The sequence below is a fragment of the Telmatherina bonti genome (assembly GCF_933228915.1).
Source record: "Telmatherina bonti genome assembly, chromosome: 3".
Lineage (NCBI taxonomy): Eukaryota > Metazoa > Chordata > Actinopteri > Atheriniformes > Telmatherinidae > Telmatherina > Telmatherina bonti.
In genome coordinates, this window is record NC_136621.1 from 40,087,950 (window position 1) to 40,106,321 (window position 18,372).

The window sequence follows — 18,372 nt, forward strand, 5'->3', positions numbered from 1 at the left end:
GTTACTGTAAGGAAGGAGCAGCGGGAGCCTCTCCCGTCCTAAAGCACTCCCAGGCGGCCAGTCTCAGTCGGCTCCGGCTGCAGGTCAATGTAGAATAACTGCAGTAGGTTGTGGAAGTTCACCTAAACATAGTTTATACCATTGTCAGTGACAACTGGCTGCATTATTTTCCTATACATAGTTCGGCCAGTTAAACACTGTAATATCCCTCCGTTACGGGGCGTTACCATAGCAACACGTTAACCAGCTGGTTCAGATCAGCCGTCTTTTAACAGGTGAATGAGAGAAACGCGCTGCAGCCTGACAGCGGTTGTTTGGCATAAAACGTGCATCCAGACCAACGTAAAATAGTTCCTATATAAGCGGCAAAAAGCGGATTAAACAACTCGGAACCGTGCATTAGACAGTTATAATGCACGACACGGAGTCTAGAACACCACGACGCGCAGAGTTGTTTATAAATACTGGATAATTGTGTTAAATAATCGAGATCTCAATTTCAGTTAAAATATTCGTGATTATAATTTTTGTCGTAATCGAGCAGCCCTACTCAGTGTCTGGCATAACGCCGCAGCGGCGTGGACTCAGGGCACCGGCTGACCTGGCAGTGCTGAAGTGCTCGGCCAGCAGGTCGTCGCAGCAGCTCGGGTTGTTGTACAGCGGAGACACGACTGGCTGGATGTGAAGCTCGCTGGCGAAAGGCGGGGGAGCAGAGCGGCAGAAACTTTCAGACAGGTGGCAATCAGGCTCCGCAGGTGACGGCCTCCACCTCTGAGACAAAAACACAACAGGTCAGCGAAGGATGAGGCTGTGGAAGAGTAAAAACTGTTACTGAGAGGCAGGGTCGCTATAGACGTGCTTCATAAAAACATGGAAACGTGTCTCAGAACTCAGCATCAGTGTCTGGGAGCTGCTTCCATGAAAACACTTTCTAAACTGGTCTAAGTGGTTGTCCTGCTGGTAATTCTTCCATCCTTTACTGTGTGTGACCACCTGATGGATGAGTCGTCTGCATGAGCGAGGAGACACCAGGCGGAGACGAGTTTAACACATCGTCTCACTCAGGTCCTAATCTGTTGAACATGAAAGCATCAGATGCATGAAGTGCAGAAGAGGTTTGCAGACGGCAGGAACCAGCGATGCTAACATGTAGCATAGCAACATGACGGGAGCCATGCTAACATGTAGCATAGCAACATGACGGGAGCCATGCTAACATGTAGCATAGCAACATGACGGGAGCCATTAGCATAGCAACATGACGGTGGCCATGCTAACATGTAGCATAGTAACATGACGGGAGCCATGCTAACATGTAGCATAGCAACATGACGGGAGCCATGCTAACATGTAGCATAGCAACATGATGGGAGCCATTAGCATAGCAACATGACGGTGGCCATGCTAACATGTAGCATAGCAACATGACGGGAGCCATTAGCATAGCAACATGACGGTGGCCATGCTAACATGTAGCATAGCAACATGACGGGAGCCATGCTAACATGTAGCATAGCAACATGATGGGAGCCATTAGCATAGCAACATGACGGTGGCCATGCTAACATGTAGCATAGCAACATGACGGGAGCCATTAGCATAGCAACATGACGGTGGCCATGCTAACATGTAGCATAGCAACATAACGGGAGCCATGCTAACATACAGCATAGCAACATGACGGGAGCTATGCTAACATGTAGCAAAGCAACACGACGGCACGACACGTCTGTCTCGTCTCTGTGGGACAGAAACTCTGGAAGACGTCTGTCTCGTCTCTGTGGGACAGAAACTCTGGAAGACATCTGTCTCGTCTCTGTGGGACAGAAACTCTGGAAGACATCTGTCTCGTCTCTGTGGGACAGAAACTCTGGAAGACGTCTGTCTCATCATTCCAGTATTTTCTGTGTTTCTGCCTTTGTTTGACATGAATCATGAAGCCCCTGCTGGTTGCCATGGCGATGAAGGGGGTTTATAGTGAAGTATTCTCTCCCATCATAAACTATGTTGGTCTTCACGTCTCTCTGGACCCTCATGGTGTTTCTATGTAGGGTCTTTCCCTGGATTGTCCGGACTCTGACCACTGCCAGATGTGTCCATCGTCATCATCAGCCGATGAAGAAGAGGTGATGTCTCCGCCTCTTTTCACACCACTGGCTTTAAGCCCGTACTTACCTTCATCCTCAGTGTGCTGCTCTTTGCAGGCATCATTTCTCCTTCAGTCATGTTGAACCACAATGTCGCCGATATGAACCCTACATCACCGTGGACCTGGAGTTCTGGACTCAGATCCACCATCACCACGCAGACCAGTCGCTCTCTGCAGACGCCTGACCTGGCGTCTGTCTCTCCGGCGTGTGCTCTGAAGGATTCCCCCCACCTGGACAGCCGTATCCACTCGTGGTTAAACAACCCCAGTCTGAGAAGCAGTGGCTTGCTGACAAACACGCAGCCGTCCACATCCACAGCCGCCCCCCGCTGACCTCTGACCCCGTGCCATCGCTGCGTGTCCGCCACACGGACGTCCAACCTGCCCTCCAGGGCCTGGAGGATGTCAGAGAACCCCGAACCGGCCACCCTCCTGCTGTCCAGGAGGGATCGCCCACCTCCAAGCCCATCTGCATAATGAGCAAAGTCTGACACGCAGAGTCTGGGTGGTCTGCAGGGCAAGGTGGGCGCTGGGGGGTCCACCGAGTCCCAGCAGTCTGTTAGAACCAAAGAGGTGTTGGCTGTGATCCTCCCCTGCCTTACAGGACTGCAGTCCAACACAAGCAGCTCCAGCAGCAGCTGATGCACCTAAACACATGGAGAGGAGAAAACACTTCAGGGTTTTTTTATGCAAGGTGTCTTATTTTTCCAATAAAAACGAGATATTGCTGAATTAATATTACTATAATAATGTTACCTATGTTATAATACAAAAAATTAATACCATAAAGTTGCAAAGAACTGAAAGTTCTCCAACTTTCCAATAAATATAGCTGTACTAAGTGTGGAAGTTCTCCTTGAAGAGCTGAGTCTTCAGCTTGCTCTTAAAAGTAGACAGGGACTCTGCAGAGCGGACAGAGTTTGGGAGATCATTCCACCATCGTGGAACAACAGAGGAAAAGAGTCTGGCTGGTGATTTAGTCCCACGTTGTGGTGGTAACACGAGGCGTCTTTCACTGGTGGAACGTAGCGGTCGAGAGGGAGTGTAGGTCTGGATTAGGGAGTGAAGGTAGACGGGAGCCGTTTGAGTTATTGTTTTGTAAGCCAGAAGCAAAGCTTTAAATTTGATACGTGCTGCAACCGGAAGCCAGTGAAGAGCGATTAGCAGCGGAGTGACATGAGCTCGTTTGGGTTGGTTGAAGACCAGACGTGCTGCGGCGTTCTGGATCATCTGCAGAGGTTTAACCAGCATGCAGGCAGACCTGCCAGTAGGGAACTGCAGTAATCGATGTGTGAGATGACCAGAGCCTGAACCAACAGCTGAGTCATGTGTTCTGTCAGGTACGTCTGATTCTCTTGATGTTGTAGAGAGCATATCGATAGGTACGGGCAACCGAGGCAACATGGACCTTAAAGGTCAACTAAACCAAGATGCCTTAAGAACTGAAGGAATCATGCTAAATAAGTCGAGAATTTTGGGGAGAATTGACATTTTTATCATTGAAATTCTTTCTGAGAGTGTAATTGGTAAATTTGTTCAGCGATTAAGGTCATTTTGCACTGATTTAAGTAGTGGTGCGTAAATTAAACAGTTCTGACAAATTGGGGGATATATGAAAGCCTAAATACTTAATATTTCTTATGGATAGGTGATACTGTGATGTGAGGCCTGTCGCATCCCTTTGGTCCTTGCAGAGAGGAAGAACAGTGGATTTAGTGAAGTTAATAGTGTAATTGGAGAGTTTTGAGAATGACTTTATGACTGACATGCATTCATGTAATGATGAAGGAGGTTTCTGAAGGATCAACACATCATCTGCAAAGAGGATTATTTTGTGTTCTGTAGATAATGATGTGATTCCTTTAATATTATTGTTTTGACGAATACTAGCTGCAAGTCGCTCTAAGAAAACTGCAAAGAGTAAACAATCAACAATCAGTATAGCCTCATACAACTTCACCACATATTACAGCTTATATTTCTTGATTTTAATAAAAAGAAGTGTTTTGTTAAGACCGGTTTAGACGCACATAGTGCTGCACCCCACAACGTCACGCTGCACATCACGTTGTTCACTCGCTTCTGTGTTTACATTGAATGTTACAAACTGGAGCAGAGTTGAGTGATGACAGCAGTACTACTTAACAGTAGTACTACAGTAGTACTACTAACAGTCATTTACTACAGTAGTACTACTAACAGTCATTTACTACAGTAGTACTACTAACAGTCATTTACTACAGTAGTACTAATAACAGTCATTTACTACAGTAGTACTACTAACAGTCATTTACTACAGTAGTACTAATAACAGTCATTTACTACAGTAGTACTACTAACAGTCATTTACTACAGTAGTACTACTAACAGTCATTTACTACAGTAGTACTGCTAACAGTTATTTACTACAGTAGTACTACTAACAGTCATTTACTACAGTAGTACTACGAACAGTCATTTACTACAGTAGTACTACTAACAGTCATTTACTACAGTAGTACTACTAACAGTCATTTACTACAGTAGTACTACTAACAGTCATTTACTACAGTAGTACTAATAACAGTCATTTACTACAGTAGTACTAATAACAGTCATTTACTACAGTAGTACTACTTACAGTCATTTACTACAGTAGTACTACTTAACAGTCATTTACTACAGTAGTACTAATAACAGTCATTTACTACAGTAGTACTAATAACAGTCATTTACTACAGTAGTACTACTTAGTCATTTACTACAGTAGTACTACTTAACAGTCATTTACTACAGTAGTACTAATAACAGTCATTTACTACAGTAGTACTACTTAACAGTCATTTACTACAGTAGTACTAATAACAGTCATTTACTACAGTAGTACTACTTAACAGTCATTTACTACAGTAGTACTAATAAGTCATTTACTACAGTAGTACTACTTAACAGTCATTTACTACAGTAGTACTACCTAACAGTCATTTACTACAGTAGTACTACTTAACAGTCATTTACTACAGTAGTACTACTAACAGTCATTTACTAGTAGTACTACTTAACAGTCATTTACTACAGTAGTACTACTTAACAGTCATTTACTACAGTAGTACTACTAACAGTCATTTACTACAGTAGTACTACTAACAGTCAATTACTACAGTCGTACTACTTAACAGTCATTTACTACAGCAGTACTACTTAACAGTCATTTACTACAGCAGTACTACTTAACAGCCATTTACTACAGTAGTACTACTTAACAGTCATTTACTACAGTCGTACTACTTAACAGTCATTTACAACAGTAGTACTACTTAACAGTCAATTACTACAGTCGTACTACTTAACAGTCATTTACTACAGTAGTACTAATAACAGTCATTTACTACAGTAGTACTACTTAACAGTCATTTACTACAGTAGTACTACTAACAGTCATTTACTAGTAGTACTACTTAACAGTCATTTACTACAGTAGTACTACTTAACAGTCATTTACTACAGTAGTACTACTTAACAGTCATTTACTACAGTAGTACTACTAACAGTCATTTACTAGTAGTACTACTTAACAGTCATTTACTACAGTAGTACTACTAACAGTCATTTACAACAGTAGTACTACGAACAGTCATTTACAACAGTAGTACTACTAACAGTCATTTACTACAGTAGTACTACTAACAGTCATTTACAACAGTAGTACTACACAGTCATTTACAACAGTAGTACTACTAACAGTCATTTACTACAGTAGTACTACTAACAGTCATTTACAACAGTAGTACTGCTAACAGTTATTTACTACAGTAGTACTACTAACAGTCATTTACTACAGTAGTACTACTAACAGTCATTTACTACAGTAGTACTACTAACAGACATGTACTACAGTAGTACTACTTAACAGTCATTTACTACAGTCGTACTACTTAACAGTTATTTACTACAGTAGTACTACTAACAGTCATTTACTACAGTAGTACTACTAACAGTCATTTACTACAGTAGTACTACTTACAGTCATTTACTACAGTAGTACTACTAACAGTCATTTACTACAGTAGTACTACTTACAGTCATTTACTACAGTAGTACTACTAACAGTCATTTACTACAGTAGTACTACTAACAGACATGTACTACAGTAGTACTACTAACAGTCATTTACTACAGTAGTACTACTAACAGACATGTACTACAGTAGTACTACTTACAGTCATTTACTACAGTAGTACTACTAACAGTCATTTACTACAGTAGTACTACTTACAGTCATTTACTACAGTAGTACTACTAACAGTCATTTACTACAGTAGTACTACTAACAGACATGTACTACAGTAGTACTACTTAACAGTCATTTACTACAGTAGTACTACCTAACAGTAATTTACTACAGTAGTACTACTTAACAGTCATTTACTACAGTAGTACTACTAACAGTCATTTACTAGTAGTACTACTTAACAGTCATTTACTACAGTAGTACTACTAACAGTCATTTACAACAGTAGTACTACGAACAGTCATTTACAACAGTAGTACTACTTAACAGTCATTTACTACAGTAGTACTACTAACAGTCATTTACAACAGTAGTACTACACAGTCATTTACAATAGTAGTACTACTAACAGTCATTTACTACAGTAGTACTACTAACAGTCATTTACAACAGTAGTACTGCTAACAGTTATTTACTACAGTAGTACTACTAACAGTCATTTACTACAGTAGTACTACTAACAGTCATTTACTACAGTAGTACTACTAACAGACATGTACTACAGTAGTACTACTTAACAGTCATTTACTACAGTCGTACTACTTAACAGTTATTTACTACAGTAGTACTACTAACAGTCATTTACTACAGTAGTACTACTAACAGTCATTTACTACAGTAGTACTACTTACAGTCATTTACTACAGTAGTACTACTAACAGTCATTTACTACAGTAGTACTACTTACAGTCATTTACTACAGTAGTACTACTAACAGTCATTTACTACAGTAGTACTACTAACAGACATGTACTACAGTAGTACTACTAACAGTCATTTACTACAGTAGTACTACTAACAGACATGTACTACAGTAGTACTACTTACAGTCATTTACTACAGTAGTACTACTAACAGTCATTTACTACAGTAGTACTACTTACAGTCATTTACTACAGTAGTACTACTTAAGTCATTTACTACAGTAGTACTACTAACAGTCATTTACTACAGTAGTACTACTAACAGACATGTACTACAGTAGTACTACTAACAGTCATTTACTACAGTAGTACTACTTAACAGTCATTTACTACAGTCGTACTACTTAACAGTTATTTACTACAGTAGTACTTCTAACAGTCAGTTACTACAGTAGTACTACTAACAGTCAGTTACTACACCAGACAATGAAGGTCAGATGCTGCAAACTAAGCGTACGGCTGGTCATATTTTGAGTTTTTGAAGATTATTTCCAGATTAAAGATAAGATAATATTGCTCAGTGTTATGAACCAGGTTTCATGCTGTGAAAAACATATTTCACAGAGGAAAAGTGTAATAGTACTACACTGTTAAATTAGTCTGGTAATCAGCTAAATAAGTCTAAATGTAGAACTTTTTATGTTTTCTTTCATGCACAGTGGCCCTGTAGTGGGGCTCTATTTACAAGCTTTTTTTCTTGCATATTCATGAATGAGGAGAGTATTTTTGTAAAATAAACCACTTCAGTGGTTTTTTTTGTTTTTTTTTTTACAAAAAGGTGAAAAATGTTGCATTGTTTTTATTATTTATTCATGCATGAAAGGGTTGATGAACTTATAGTTTATGTATTTACTTTTCAGTGTTATTTTTTAATGTCCAGCAATGAGGCTTGAAGTTTGAATATCTGCATGACAAACTGACAGCAAGTCATTAAGTCATTCATGGAGTACCACCACTTATTTTGTTCAACTTAAAGCACTGGAATGGGGCCCCTGGAACACTCTGGACCCAGAGGCCTGTGCACTTTTAATTCGGCCCTGGTCCCAGCCCTACTTCCAGCCCCGGTCTACCTGCCCCGCGTCCTCTCCGAGCAGCGGCTCCGGCGGCAGCAGCAGCGGGTCTCCCTGCCGGGCCAGCAGCTGCTGTCCGGACCGACACAGCTCCGACAGTCCGGCGGTGAACTGCTCCGCTCCGGCCCAGCGGAGGGTCTGTCGGCTGCGGGCTCCCAGCACCACTCGGTCCAGACTGACGGGCTCTAGTGGCCGAACTGTCCCGGTGCTTCTGAGCCGCTGAAGCCGAAGGTGGTGCTGAAAGAAGTAGCGGCTGGCGAAGAGGCGGACTATATTTCCCTGAGGACGGATCCCTCCGCCGCTGCTCGCCACCTGCTCCTCGGTGGTTGGGTGGACCCGCAGCAACAAGCCGGATCTTCCAGCGACATGAGGCGGCTGCGGAACAAACAGGATGGTTGGTGGATCCGTGTCATTCTGGAAAACCGAACCCAGTTGCGAATTTAACACCAAAACGTCCAGAAGACTCAAATGTGAAGGAAAACTCTCCAAACACCTCAACTCCACCTGAACTGCCATATTCTTTCTTCTTCGTGGCCGCTTTGTTTGTGCGCCGTCTTTCAGCGCCACCCTGTGGCCGAACAGATGAACTGCAACACAGACAAGCCCATCTGCCAGTGCACCGTTTCTCAAATGGGGGTACGCGTACCCCTGGGGGTACTTTAAGGCATTCCAGGGGGTATATGAAATTTATTTGAAAACATATCTTTTTATGTTTTTTTTAAACATCCTTAAACAAAATAATACAAATATAATATTATATAAATATTGAAAATATTTCAATAAATGTAAGTGTACATTTATAAACTGAATAAACATTTAGATTTACACTTTACATTTCATTCCTCCCAAAATCCCACATTCCAACATGAATTGAACCCCATCTGTTACGAGCCAAATCATATCCGGTCAGTCAGTGTTGCCTTGACAACGCAATGGTTGAAGCATAGTGGAGATTTTACACGGTTAATGTTTAATAAAACAAACACAAATTACAAAGTGCTGTATTTCATGTTTTTTCTTCACCAAAAATACTTTGCAGTGGTTAGGGGGTACCTGGCTGAAAAAATATTTTATAAGGGGTACTATGTTCCAAAAAGGTTGAGAACTGCTGTGCTAGTGCACTGTTTCGCAAATGGGGGTACGCGTACCCCTGGGGGTACTTCAAGGCACTCCAGGGGGTACATGAAATTTATTTGAAAACATATCTTTTTGTGTTTTCTTTTAAACATCCTTAAATAAAATAATATAAATATTTAATATATTTGAATAAATGTAAGTGTGCATTCATATACTGAATTTACATTTAGATTTACACCATTATTTTCCTCCCAAAATCCCACATTCAGACATGAAATGAACCCCACCCACTACGAGCCAAATCAAATCCGTTAGCCACTGTCGCCTTGACAACGCAAATGATGGAGTCCTGGTTGAAGCGTGGTAGAGATGGGCCAAACTTTTGCACGATTAAAGTTTAATAAACTAAACACAAATGACAAAGTTTCTTTCTTAACCAGAAGTACTTTGCAGTGGTGGGGGTACTCGGCTGAAAACATATTTTTCAAGAGGTACTTTGTTGCTAAAAGGTTGAGAACCGCTGTGCTAGTGTATAGTTATCAACATATTTCTTTCTTTATCAAGTAAAATATATTTACTTTGATCATGCTTTATGCACCTTATGGGGAAAGTGGGTGTATTGGAACTGGGTGAAGCATCATGTCATTATGAAGCAAAATCTGAGGAATTTTCCACCTTGTTGAATCAATCACATCAACAAACAAGGCAGTTCTGAAGACTGGAACCTGGTACTAGTAAAATGGATCTAATAAAGTAGTTTGAGATTGTGTATTTCTAATCACTAATTACCGGTAAATAAAAATTTACACAGTTTTGCAGTTTTTCTTTTGGGGAGTTCAAATAAATACTATGCGACTATCTTGTATCTCACACCTTGCTTTAAGAGTTAGATGATGCTTCTTGATTTCCAAAAGAAAATCTTACCTGCAAAGCTCAAAGGGAACTCATTTCTGAGTCTCTATATAAGAGGAAGAAAATGCAGAGTTAGCAAAAAGAAAAATCACAAGACTCTCCTTCACATGACCAAGACTTTACTTCACAGCTCAATGCCCAGCAAGTCCATACAGATAACATGGGCCCCGACACCAGCGCATGATCGCAGAGTCCAAGCAGGTATGACGTCCCCTCATGGTTAACCCTGTATGTTTCTCATGCGTAAAAAACAAGCAGTGTCAACACACTGGAACAGAAGGTTAAATACTTAATTTACACTTTGCTTGGCGAGATAAAAATAAAGACGTCTTTATGGGAAATGATTCTGTTATGTACAATTTAGAGCATAAACAAAATAAAACACTCAGGGAATAGAATGATTAAAGCATGCCCATTATTACACCATGAGGAGGAGACTAGTGGCCGAGCAATTTATTTTGCGTTCACATTTAATTCTCCTTATCCAAGGTCATTCTGAGTAGATGATATGGTGGGGAACCTCTTATAATCTCAACGTAGTCGGGCATTCACACCAGTCCAGTTTAATTTGATCATGGCCAGTAAAGAGGGGACAACTATATCAAATATTCAATACAGTGTTCCTTCTACAGACTCAAGACATCTGTGATGTACATTTCCATGCAAAGTGAACCAAGCAGAGTATTGTTGATAGAAGAGCAGCGCTGTTGTGGAAAGCTGGAGTACTGTGTTTGGTGAAAACGGACTCATTTGAAGCCATGACCCTCAGCTTGAAGAAGCAGTTAAATTAGAGATTCCCCAGGGAGCAGCAGACGAATCCATAGCACCATGGCAGCGACGCTGTCAGACAGTCAGTCAGGATTACTGGAAGCCCGTGAAGAAAAGGATCACTTAACTGTCCTTGGAAAATATAAGCCGTCCGTTTACATTAAACGAGTTGAAGGAGGTCTGTTATTAAATCAGGTGAAAACCTTTGAGGCGTAGCTTGTTCTAAGACTGATTATACAACAACGCATCTCAGATCCGAGTCTCTTTGTATTATCTAGCGGGCATCGACTTCTCCCTGGTGTTGGACTTTCCCTTCGCTACGCCGGCTGCTTTCAGCCTGGTCCTGGAGGTTGAAGCTGCAGTAGACTGCACGGTGGCTTCCTGCGAGGCGCTGCGCCGCATGGTGGTTGTAGTCCTGGGTGGTAGCATGGGGACAGTTGGGGCTCGCACCGAGAGGGGCTGCCTGGATGGGCATACTCTCTGAGGGGAGGGGCTGTCAGTCCTGCAGTGGGTGGAGCTAAGGCTGCGTCGGGTTCCAAACAAGACATTTAGAGGCATTCGAGGACTGCCGGGCGGGGCAGCTGAAGGACGGGGACACGAGGAGGAGGACCTGGGCAAGACTGGCTTGGATTTCCGTTGGGCGCTGAGAGTGCTTAGTCCAATTTTCTGATTTCTGTGGATAGAAGAGAGCAGTTATGTTATTTCCCAAAAGCAAATCAATCGAAAGGCAACAAAGTTACAGTAAAAGGGAGAACTATGAAATACCCGTTAATGACGGATGATGCTCCTTTGGTACTGTGGGAGTCTGGTAAGGTCAGAGGAGAGGGGCCAGCAGCAGAAAGTCCTCCTGAAGATCTTTTTATGGGAGTCACAGGTCTGGGGATCTTGCTCCTGCACTCCTTTGAGCCTTGCTCTTCAGTCGGTTTGAGACGAGAACTCCTCTTGGACTCGTCCGAGGTATGCATGTCCTCCTCTGAGCCAGTAGTAGATAAAGTTTCCGATGCTCTCCGCCGCTCATCGTCCCCAGACGACAACGATGAGGATGTCCCAGACAGCATTCTTCTCCTTATCCAGCGACCTTGCTGCTTCTGGACCAGCATGCGTGCCAAGTCCAGCTGCCTGGCTCGCTGTTGAAGCCGAGTCCTGGCTGAGAGGGACGACGACTGCTCTGAGTCCTCTTCAGATATGAGTACTGGTATCCGGCTTCGGATTCTGGGCTTGACAGCAGCTGGTAGCTCTGATCCTGCTCCATGAAGATTGATGGCTTCCTCACTCAACGGTTTCTTGGATTCCTGTGATTGATCTTTATGTGCAGGAACTGGTAAGCTGGCTTCTGGGACAAGCTCCGAAGACGGAGCTGGGACAGCTGATGGACCGTTTTCAGTTTTGGACTGTTTGTCAGCTGTAATACGTGTGACTGGGGCAGGTTCCTCTGGAGACACTTTAGTCACAAGCGATCCCTCTTGGTCGCGCTTGTCAACCTCTACAGTAGATTCCTTTATAACAACAAAAGCTTCCCGATCACTGTCCTTCACAGAGTGACCGTTTGAAGACATGACATTGAGATGTGATGTCTCTGCAATATGGATAAAAGTGCGCTCAACTTTGGTAAATGGAGGTGATGCAGGAGCAATGGGAGGTGGGGGCTTCAGGTCTGACCTGAGAGCTGGAGACAAGCGGCCAGTCTCAGAAGGTTCAGGCTGAAGGTTCACCTCTTCAACCAGGAGACGGTCGTTTCGGGAATTCGGAGCTGACGGTGTTGCCAACTCAGCTTCCAGACCATGATCTCCACCAGAGGGAGACTTGCGGGTATCTCCAGGTGAGAAAAGAACAAGCGTTTTGGATGCATCCTCCAGATCCGGGTCCGCATCAGCAGCTGAGGCATGCTCCCTCTGGCCTCTCTGGTCCTCGGCCATGAGCGTAGAGGGTGCAGCGTCCTCACTACGTTCTGTGCTTTTCTGACTGGCCTCGCTGTTGGACTCGCTCTTTGTAACGTCGTCATCTTTTGGCCCCAGAGGTTCTGGTTCCTCTTTATCTGGCGTGGCAAAGCTTCGGCGCTGAGGCAACGTCCCCGTCAACATGACGGTGAGGAAGTCGGCCCTCTTGGCCTGCAGCTGAGGAAGGATGTGGAAATGCTCCTTCTCGTCATCCTGGCCTTTCGTTCGATAGTCTGGAGAGGACGGCGATGGGACAGTCTGCTCTGTGGGCGACAACACCTGGAAACAACGGAAAAAAAGATTTAATTACAAACTGAGTCAACTTCAAACTAAACTCCTGGATGAAAAGCTCAGCGACGAGTTTAAAGCTGGATTTCTACTCGAATGGAGACGATGTATGCACCGCTGTAAGCTCCATGCACCTGATGTGCACCCTGGCTTGCAGAACGGTGATACTCACTGGAGATTGGTCAGTTTGTGATTACGTGTTTTCGGATTTCGGATGCTTCTCACTAAGTTTGTGCAGTGAACATGGAAGAGAAACCCTAAGACAATGCTGTAACCATACGCAGCGTGACTATAAATCCAGTTGTACTCATGAAGCCACTGCAGGCTGGGAGTAACATAACAGCCCTTTCCCAGCCATGTTGACCACTCGAAGTGCTTTACATGTCACATTCACAAAAAACACATGGACACATCGGAGGGAATGCAGGGTTCAGAATCTAACATGCAGTCAAGGAAAGCCGGAATCAATCCACCGACCTCCCAGTTGGAAGACGTATAGTCTTGAGTGAGTGCCAGCCTGTCGGCCGACTTTCCATACATCCATTGAAGTGGCCAGATTACAAATATACCATCCTGGCAGCCTTTAAACAGTGACAACTGAAGCAGGCATGATGCATCAGAGTTACTTTTTATTTCATTGCCAGAATTCAACATTGCTATTTTGCTGACAGTCCCATCATCAGTAAGAAAGACAGGCTGTGACTGATTCATTTGACCCCAGAACCATTTTATTGTTATTTTGGTTGTACACAAGCTTTTCAAGATTGTCTAGATTACATACATTGATATAAAAGGCACAAAAAAATGCATTGCAGTTAATCCATATACAGCACACAGTCTGATTTCAGCTGATTTTCAAGTGTTTCCCTTCATAAAGATTTAACAGAAAGCCTGTAGATACGTACTAAACCCCGCTATCTTCATGCTGTTTGACTTTAAGTGCAAACCTAATTGCTTTCTACATCTCTGTATTTCTGTACACCGTAATCATTGGGCTTTACAAAAAGTTTAAAATACATGCTTTATCTGTAAATTATACAAGCAGTACTGTACAATCACAGAGTGATAGAAAAATGCTTACATGTTTTTGTACAAGTGAAAGACACTCACGGATCATCACATAAAGCGAGCACTTTGCTTTTCCCTTCGAGACCAGTTTGTTGGATGAGAACCGGTCACCTTGTAGGTTAGCTTAGCACAAACACAATCCTGCTCCATCCAGACTGGGAAGAGCGAAAGGGATTTCCTAAAATATCTTCATTTTGTTTCAGGAGTTTCAAGATAAAGGAGTGATTTTATGTGATTTACGGCTGGCGGTCAAAACAAAAACTAGCATGGACACATGAAGACAAGACAGCTTTCCTCTCTTAACAGACCCTTTATCTACACACAGACATTTTATCTCTACAATATCACCCTGTTATCCACAAAATACGCAGAAATATGCATTTCTGTTTGGAGCACAGTAATAGTACAAACTGGAATCGTGAGGTATTAATGTTCGTTCACAGGATGTGAAAACAGACTCATCCGTCACAAAGTTTTATTTCCAAGGGGTGAAAATGTGAATTAGTGGTAAAAAACAAAAAGAAAGTTCATTATTGTGACTTTTCCAGCAGTTAATTGTCACATCTAAATTCTGCCAAATCAGCTAATTCTGCATTTAATTAAACAGCAAACACATTTAATGTTTCAGACGTGACCAACACGACACTCCAAACAAAATGAAATCAGACAAAATCAAAATAAAAATAGAATAAATGATAATTTCACCGGTTCGGTTATATTTGTTTTTACTAATTTTGCTGTTTATTTAAATTAAATGTATTTAATGAGTTTTTGCTCAAGTTCAAAAGCTTCTAAAAGCTCATTTTATGTGGCCTGTAACGCCATCCTCGTTTCTTTTCAGTAACTTTAGTCTAATTTAGAGTTCCAGCCCTTTTTCCTTATCAGTTTTTCTCTTTTTCATTTAGTCTTAAACTTCGTATTGACCAAAATAAATGAAGAAACAAGGTGAGACACACTGAAAAAGCACTTTTTAATGGGGTCATTCACCTGCTGAACAGTGTTGAGCCATGTACAACCTGGAAGAAACACTTCATGGTGTAAAGTGGGACAATCTGAGTCACAGCGTTAAAAAAAACAACAAAAAAGCTCACACTGGATTTCTGCTTCGCTACCGTCTGTCTGCATCCAAGCAGATTTCATCTCTCAGGACTGATGGGATGTTTGTTCTAGCAGCAAATATGAGTCACACTTTCACGTGAACGCGGCGGTAGAAAAGCCCGAACCAGATGCTGCTTGAAGTTCTGATCCGTGAGTATCTCCGCATATAGCACAACGACTTATTTACAAATAAAAGAAACTAAATCACAGACCTCCTTCAGTTGGAGGTTTATGTTCACTGTGTTCTCGTTGTCATTACAGTACAGTGCTGATTTCAGTGATTATACAGTCAGAGGTGTGTGTCATACTAACAGCAGATCTCATGCAAAGAGTGGAGACAGTCATCAGTCAGTCTTTTGATAAGACATACTGTCATAAATGCTGCGGATCGCTGTTTTAATCTGGCCGTTTGTCAGCAGATTAAGCACGCTGGGAGCTTACTGCAGCCACGTCGCTGCCTGCCAGGCCAACGTTTGACGTGTATCTGTGACTATCTTCTACAGCAGGTGAATCATTTTGCTAACAAGCAAAGCAAAGATAAGTTAGCAGCTGGTCCACTTAATACATTCTCTAAGTGGTTGTCTTGTAACGCTATGCAAAATATAAACTGGCCTCCTGAACTCAGCGTGAAGCAGCATGAAAACAAACGGAGGCCGCTTCCTCGTCAGGCTGCAGATGAGAGGACGCCTCGCGTACAAGCGCAATGAGTCAGCAAGTGGTGCATATTCAGGTAGTGTAGCCCTTTAACGCAGTTAGAAAGCAACAGTTTGGATTTCAGTACACTAAACAGATATTTCAGTCCGTCTGGAGAAAGTCACAGCAGCATTCTCCCGCCGCTGCCGTGGGCAACGCTAGCAGCGGCTACATGTTCAATAAAACTTCACTACTTTGGACTTATAATGATTTTTTTCCCTTTTTTTTATGGTAATAAAGTAAAAAAATCCACATACTGTTCTTTGTGTTACTGTTTTTTTCTTCTTTTCCATCTATCAACAGGTCATCAAACAGATGCAGTTCCAAATAAAAGAAAATCTTTTACAACATTACTTCATATTTAACGTAGAACTGAAACATAATCCTCTTTTAAATAAACTCAGCTGAGCCCATGAATTTCTCTCAGCCAGTGACAGCAAGTGTTCGTCAAACCCAACGTGGAGGGCAGTAAACTATGCGCACAGTTATGAATATGGACTTTTCACAGTTAAAAACAGTGACCTCTGCAGTCCCCCCGCCATCCACCGTATCCTCGTCCTTCTGTGGTGTCACGGCCAACAGAACTCTATCAGAATTCAGTCCCTCCAGGGTTTTTGTGGCATGTTTTTGTCACTGTTGACGCGGAAATGCTTGATTTTACAGCAGTTTTTGTGAAAATTTGAGGCAAAGGTTGCAGGACAGGTCGAGTTTTATTATGTCCAAAAGCACCTTAAATCTGTGGCGTGTTTACGTAGAAGTATATCATAAAATTGTAAACACTTTTTGCATTTATACATCATGGGATGTGACATAGCGGGTCACATGACCAGTTAATTTCAGGTAAAGATGGTGCAGTATGTAGGGACGTAAGATTATGAGTAAATCTTTTTACAACTTATTAACGCGACTTTACGATGATTACGCCTAGGTGCTAAAAATCATTTAATATCTGTGTTTTTATGACAATTTTTTACAAAAGTAAAAGTGTATTTCTAAAACTCTGACCATGTACAACTGCGATTTGCAAATGTTTCTGTTAGCTACGTTTTTATTTTCCGCAGAATAGCGAAAAACCTAAATATTGCAATTAAAAACTGTAATTTTTAATTATCTAATTAATTACCGCCAGATAATTATCTTAACGAGGAAAAACTGCTCAAATATTGGTAAAATGTCTTTATGCTCTCATGAGGTGATTTTTCAGTAGAAGTATACCGTAAACGTGTAATAGAAACAGTTCTTTCATATTTACGCATCCTCGGACGTGACAAAGGAGGTCATGTGACCAGTTTATTTCAAGTAAAGATACCGCGGTGAGTAGGGACGGAGGAAGAGACAAAAATCTTTTCAAACATAACTAAAGACAAAAATCTAACCTCCATCCTTGCTAGCAAACAACAACGCTGTGCAGATTTTTACAGGGAATTAGAGAAGTGAGGAAGAAAAGCTCCGGAAAGCCGTGTAGAATCCTCTGCAGCATATTGTATCTTTAGTCCTTCAGGAAGAGTTTTTTCGAGAATTTCAGTTTATGCGTTAAACACCATTCAACGGAAACACCTGCAAATCACAATTTTAGTTTGTCGAAATGTGAAAAACTGTGAATGAAACACAGCGATAAACTCAGCCACCAGACTCTGCTACAGACGATTTTGTCGACTCCTCATGGCGATTGTTTTTATCTATTTTTGCATTTTGTGGTAGAAAAATGTTTATGAACTTCTGTTGATTTTCCACCATAATGTTGCGTGTGCTACAAAAAGTCGTAATTTGCGAGGTTTGGTTTAATTTGCGTTAATACTTCCTGGAGGGACTGATCATCTACGAGCTGCCAACGAGATCATTCTAATAGAAAATTGGTCTTGTTTCCAGGAATCTACCAGGAACTACAATTTTCACATCTGGAAGACGTAACCAATAATAAACCCCCTCCGGATTGTTTTCCACCAATCAGCACAACACAATCACTGGTTCAAACTTCCTTCTTTTAAAAACTTCCATCAGGTCAATGACCTTCCCACCAGGCTGTCACTGACCATGTTTTACCTTAGCAGTTTTCTGAAAAAGTCTTTTCCCTGAACTCTCTTCTCATTGGAACAAAGAACAAAAAACCCATCTAAAAACCGATGGTGTGATTTAAATATATGTTCAAAGAACATGCAGACCACCACATTAGCAACTTAAAAGTCCTTTTTTTAAAACTACAATAGCCCCCATTTTCCTTATTGCATCAACATTTTGCATTCATATATTGAGAGCCTTGGCCCTGACCCAGTCCCCCAGTCTGGCCTACGCAGTCATAAAGTGCAAAAGCAAAGTTCAGTGGTTAGAAAATAGTGAT

At 41.9% G+C, this 18,372-nt stretch overlaps 2 protein-coding genes across 5 annotated transcripts in view; both read right to left on the reverse strand.

Moving 5' to 3' along the window:
- The window catches only part of pex6 (peroxisomal biogenesis factor 6), a 30,970-nt gene extending 22,252 nt beyond the window's left edge, over nucleotides 1-8,718 (reverse strand). For 2 of the 4 annotated variants that reach the window (XM_079238226.1, XM_079238225.1), the window contains exons 1-3: nucleotides 8,194-8,714; nucleotides 2,176-2,796; nucleotides 602-771 (exon numbers count right to left, since the gene is read on the reverse strand). In XM_079238226.1, the coding sequence (XP_079094352.1) occupies nucleotides 602-771; nucleotides 2,176-2,796; nucleotides 8,194-8,709 (1,307 nt within the window). In that variant the 5' untranslated portion in view covers nucleotides 8,710-8,714. Of the gene's footprint in view, nucleotides 1-601; nucleotides 772-2,175; nucleotides 2,797-8,193 lie in introns of all 4 variants that reach the window. The other 2 variants (XM_079238227.1, XM_079238228.1) reach the window with 2 other exon arrangements.
- A 2,502-nt stretch (nucleotides 8,719-11,220) lies between these two features.
- The window catches only part of ttbk1a (tau tubulin kinase 1a), a gene marked incomplete at its 3' end in the record, with an annotated part of 54,636 nt that continues 47,484 nt past the window's right edge, over nucleotides 11,221-18,372 (reverse strand). Inside the window, exons 14-15 of the mRNA XM_079261369.1 lie at nucleotides 11,716-13,166; nucleotides 11,221-11,623 (exon numbers count right to left, since the gene is read on the reverse strand). Coding sequence (XP_079117495.1) covers nucleotides 11,221-11,623; nucleotides 11,716-13,166 — 1,854 coding nt within the window. The remainder of the gene's footprint in view (nucleotides 11,624-11,715; nucleotides 13,167-18,372) is intronic.